General features: G+C 38.5%; 1 protein-coding gene across 1 annotated transcript; it reads right to left on the bottom strand.

The window, feature by feature from the left end:
• Positions 1-448: 448 nt before the first annotated feature.
• LOC126624943 (transcription factor EGL1-like) lies at positions 449-5,094 on the bottom strand. The gene is made up of 8 exons (XM_050293996.1): positions 3,769-5,094; positions 3,083-3,337; positions 2,749-2,845; positions 2,587-2,601; positions 2,366-2,422; positions 1,406-2,272; positions 883-1,326; positions 449-739 (listed from the first exon to the last, which is right to left on the bottom strand). Exons 1-8 carry the CDS (start codon positions 3,867-3,869, stop codon positions 671-673), a joined length of 1,905 nt encoding a protein of 634 aa, XP_050149953.1. The 5' UTR covers positions 3,870-5,094; the 3' UTR covers positions 449-670.
• Positions 5,095-5,518: the final 424 nt, after the last annotated feature.

Below are 5,518 nucleotides of genomic sequence, written 5' to 3'. Positions count from 1 at the left end.
GGTCCCCATGAGAGCGAGAGAGAGAGAGAGAGAGAGAGTTTCCGAGTCCAATTATGATTCAGACACGTTCTAATGGGGGGCTCTCCCTCAGTTCTTTGTCCGAGTGTCGTCAAATAATGGACTACAGAAAACCTCGGGCTTTTCTGTCTACTCCATTCTTGGTGGTATTATCTTTCAAGTTCTATACTTACCTCAAGCATATAAATTATGTCGCATCAGCACTGTCTGAATCGTTAAAAAATTCACACACACATGTATCATATGAACTTGCCTGAGCCGTTAGATCAACAACAGAACTTTGGCACTCTCTGCATGTAATTCTGCCAATATAACGGCTAAGACAGTGTTCATATATTTGTTATGCGTGTTCGTATGGCGGACAATCAACTTTTTGAAATGTCTAACATGTCATTCTTATAAGCAATGTTATCTCCTTCCTCTATGCAAGTAACAATAATGCTTGTTTCTGTCATCACATAAATAAATACTTGGGAGAAAATTATGCATGTAACACAAGTTCTAATTCCTTTCACTAGACTACTACTACCTGCAGGAAAACAAAATCCTCAGTGAGGCTCGCGTTTCTTACACTGTAAATCTACAGAACCTTTCATCGTTACGCAATTGTACAATAACAGAATTCGAGAGAAAATTAAGAAAGCGAGATTCGTCAGCTTCTGGCAATTCTATGAAGTGCTTGCTTGATTGTCCCTGCTGATGCAATACTCGTCCCCTTGAACTGCAAATTAAGAAATTCTTAGTTATTTGCAATAGGCCTCCAGGAACTCGAGTGTTTAACACGATAGTGAATCAGTTCCCTTGAGCCACTGAAACAAAGAAAAACAAATGATTGATCATATTCATGTAACTAAAATTTCATACCCTGGATTTAATGGTCAGGGAAAGAATTCCATCCGCGGTGGATGATTGAACCGAGTGAGCATCTAAATGAAGCCGGCTTGTGGCATCCATGATCTCTAGCAACACTCCCTCCCTCCAAGGAAACTTCATCTCTATTAGAACATCTTTGTTGTTCATATTAACTGTTATATTATCACTTGAAATGTTCTTCGATACAATGTGATTGATTTCTGGTTCTGTTTCATCAACGTTGCTGACCTTCCTCTTGTAAACTATAGGCTTCTTCCCATTGCTAATTTTGGGGTTGCAACAGTTGTCAGATGTTCTCTCAACTGTATCTTGGAGTTTCCTCTTCATTTTTGAGTATGAATTTGTTGGCTCCCAAAACGATTCCAACTCTTCAACCCTTTTCTCAAGATCTTTCAAATGCTCTATTGCATCATCTAAAATGGATACCTCGTCCTCCTGTGTAAACAAAGTCAAAAAACAAATTACTTCGCAGTTGATGTCAGTAAACAAAAATCTTAAATGGAGATTTACCTACCTTGCTAACCGAGGGAACCATTGATTTCAAAATGCAAAATCTTTCATTCAGTCTTTCCCTCCGCCTCCTCTCATCAGATAATGCATGATTTGTATCAATATCATCAGCCTCTGGTCTACAAACTCCATTTACATTGCTGGTATCTTCTGGGGGCTCAAGCACACAGTCAACATGCATCTGAGGAACTTCAAGCAAAATCTTCTTCAATAATTTTTGCGGGGTTCCACCTCTTTGTGTCAGGCATTTTACAAACCCTCCTCTCTTCCAACTGGTAAAGCTGGATTCCTGATGAGAATTCTGGAAGTGTGGCCCCAAAACCAATTGGTGTGAGCTCTTCAAAAGAGCAGAAAGAACACTTTTATACTGCAAGTCATTGCCTTGAGGATCCAAAGAGGTCTTTTTAGTGCTATTGCACTCTTTATGTTCATGCGGGCAGTGATCATTTGCCTGTTCAGTCTTAGGACCAGAGAGAACCTTTTCCGGATACACCAAAGTCTGAGATATACAATCACTGGAATCCATGGAATGGTGCACAAAATTACTTAACTCATCGTCCATAAATTGCCAGCTTTGCACTTGGGAAGCTCCTCCGTTCATCCCTTCCACCATGAATGAATCATCAGCCGGTTGATTAGGACCCAAACCATTTGAATTGTCATCAGGTGAAGTCACATCCATTTCTTGACACTCTACAACAGGAATTAATTTGGTGTCGACTATACCATCATCAAGCATGGCACAAGCAAGATCATTGTCGTTTCTTGTGCTTCCTGCACTAGGATTGGTTCTCTTGGAAGCGATTATGGGATATGGAGCCTCCAAGAAAGATGTTTTAACATGCTGAATGAGACTAGGGTCCTCTAGAACCTACAAAAAGAATGCAAAAAGTACACAGTAGATCATAATTTGGAAAAAAAATATGTAATTCTAATTAGATATTCTAAAGCAAATAATACCTACCAGTTCAGTCACACCGAGCTCGATCACTCCTCCCAAAAATGGAAAGCATACAACAGTCTGGATAGAAAACAAAAAAAAACATGCTTAGATTAAGAAATAATCTTTGTGCATTGATTCAGCCCAATATAAATCTGCAGAAAACTTGATTGACAATTCAGAATCTGCTGTCTGAAACTGTGACAACATATACCAGAAAATTATTGTTATGCTTGTATCCGTACCTGAATGGATGCGCTCTGAGGGTGACAGGTACAAATCCAGGCATCAAAAGAAAACCAAACAGAAAACAGATGTTTTAGTTCTTCACTCTGAGCAAACTAGTCAAGTAACACGAATCAGAAATCAATCATGATACTTATATGAACAAAGAAACAGCAAGCTACCTTTGCTAGTAGTGAACGAGAAAACACTTTACTATCCACGTAGTGAGCATTGCATAGCCAGGTAGGTTTGCCATTTGCTAATGTTCTTCCTGGCAACCTGAAAAGTTCGGGAAGAGCAATGTAAGTTATATGAACCATGAAGACATGAATGTAGAACAAATTATAGTCTGTCTTTTACAAAATACAGTGCATCTTGTCTAACCAAATCGAAATCTCTTTTCAAGCTTTAACTTCTACAGTTCACAATTGACGCTATGGCTGGTCAATGCATATAATATCAGAAAGGCCCTGAGATTCTATTTGAGTACAGAAGAATTGTGAAGAATGAAGTTACCCTTGGCCAATGTTGAAGACGAACGACATACAAACTAGGTAATACCACTCAGTATCAGCCAGATCTTCGGGTGATAATGATGCAGAAGGCCTTCTAGCCTGCGGACTTGCTTCGCCCGCTGAGAGGGAATCATAAAGTTCTCTCAGTTGCTCACTCCTTTGCAAACCCATTTGGTCAGCATCAAGCTCTACGGCTTGAACTGTTTTTCTGGTCTTTATATCTCCATTGTAGTACCCATCACCCCACTCTAACACCCTACAAAGTTAAACATTACAATTCGTAATGCAGATAAGATAAGGACAATGCAATAAGATTTTAAGAGATTTATATATCAGGGAGTGAAGGGATTAGCCTTAATCTGAAGGATTTAGTCTTAATGTGAAGGGTTTAGTCCAATTATTTAACAAAAATCAATTTCATTTGAGGAAGTTCAAATCCTGCCGATAATGCAGAAGCACAGGAGTTATTTGAACTGTGACAAACAAAACCAAGAGAACAAAAAGATAGGGAAAAGTTGCAGAAAATTAGACATTCAAAACACAAACACATCCAACAACAACAAACAACAAAGATTTCTGGGAAACTTTGTACACAAATTTGGACCTTTTTTTTTTCTGGAGGCCAAAATACATATATAGTTAAAGTTCAAATAACCCAAGTTGAAAAATATGATGAAAAGTCAGTACCCTGGTTGTCTGGCTGAAATGGACCAGAAAATTCCATAGCTCCACTGGATACTTCTCACAGAAAGAGCAAGCTGTTTTCTCAGGTTCTCAGACACCGCCATATGCAAAGCTTAAAACTTTGAATTTGGAAATTGAAATAAACGCCACTCAAACACCACCAGATGCAGATAAAATCTCCCTTTGATTATTCACTTCCAAGCAGCAGAACCCAAATATATTGGTTTCTGCTCTTTTGTCAAAAGACTCAGAAGAGCTGGCGTTTTAGCTCAAATTCTTGATGGTATTTCTCATACACTAAGAACCGATATCGGGTTTGACTCTCAGAGGCAGCAGCATGATCTTACTGAAGCAGAAACAGCCCCCAAGATTGGAAATTTCAGAGAAGATTTGGTTCTAAAATGGTACTCCAGAGAGGAAGGTGGAGCAGCTAATGCTTATTATTATTATCAAAAATACAAAAAAAAAAAAAAAAACCTGGTTAATAGAAAGTAATAAGGGCAATCACTTGGACCAGTATTAGATGAGTTTCCCTTTTTGTACAGAATCACAACACTCACTTTCAAGAAAAAAAAACACAAAAAAAAAGAAAAGCAAACAATATCTTATGAAAATCAAAGAATTTGATTTGCTTAATTTTTTTTATTTTTTGCTGTAAAAGGAGGTACAAGCTATCTGGTAACGGAGGCAGGAGGTGGGGGCGGCAGCAGCAGAAGCAACAGCAACACTGGAGCTTTTAACACCAACATAAAATTAATAGGTTAATAAAACCCACCAATTAATGATCTGGGATTTTCTGATCACCCCCCAAAACTGAAACATTTTGGCCCTACAAACACAAAACAAAGAACCAAAATGCCAACTTTCCCAATCTGGGTTCTTTTTTTTTTTTTTTTTTTTTGAAACAATCTGGGTTCTTTTTTGTCACCACAGAAAGCTCAAAACCAGCTCAAAATCCAAGATTGTGAAGATTGGGAAAACGGGTAGGAAATGATTGTCCCAGTTTCACCTGCATTACTTACTCTCATGGATTTTTACCCTCAAAACCCAAAAGAGAGATGTACAGATTGATGATGGAGTGGCAAGAGAGAGATTCTGTTGGAATTTTATTTGACCCAAAGTACATGGAGATGCAGAGAGAGAGAGAGAGAGAGAGAGAGAGAGAGAGGAGTCGTGGTGCAGCAAAATGAACAGGTGCAAACAGTCGCTGCTAGCAGCCGTCGGATAAATTTTTCAATGTAATCGCAAGAGAGAGATTCTGTTAGAATTTTATTTGACCCAAAGTACATGGAGATGCAGAGAGAGAGAGAGAGGAGTCGTGGTGCAGCAAAATGAACAAGTGCAAACAGTCGCTGTTTGTAGCGGTCGGATAAATTTTTCAATGTGATCGAAATATAAATAAGACATCACGTATTTTTATATAAATGGTAAGAAATTTTATTTTTTAAATTATTAATTTTTTAATATACAAATCTCATCATTTGTATAGTGACACATGATATACCATTTCGTATACTAGTCATATTGAAAAATCTCTCCAGACATCGTATGTGCTTAATGGTGGGATTTGGCGAAGGATTATCATTATTCTAAAAATCCCTACATAGCGCCGTCTAAGCGGAAGCGGCTGGTCACCGTCCCAATTAGTGCTTAGGCGTTTGAAAATTAAGAAATGGCGCCTAGACCTACTGAGGTGCCCGTCTATACCACCTAGGTGTCTAGCCCGTCAAGACCCATCTAGATTGTGACTCAC

The sequence above is a fragment of the Malus sylvestris genome, chromosome 6, assembly GCF_916048215.2.
Source record: "Malus sylvestris chromosome 6, drMalSylv7.2, whole genome shotgun sequence".
In the NCBI taxonomy this organism is placed as follows: domain Eukaryota; kingdom Viridiplantae; phylum Streptophyta; class Magnoliopsida; order Rosales; family Rosaceae; genus Malus; species Malus sylvestris.
Note: the sequence above shows the minus strand (reverse complement) of the source record. Positions and strands in the feature narration are given on the sequence as shown.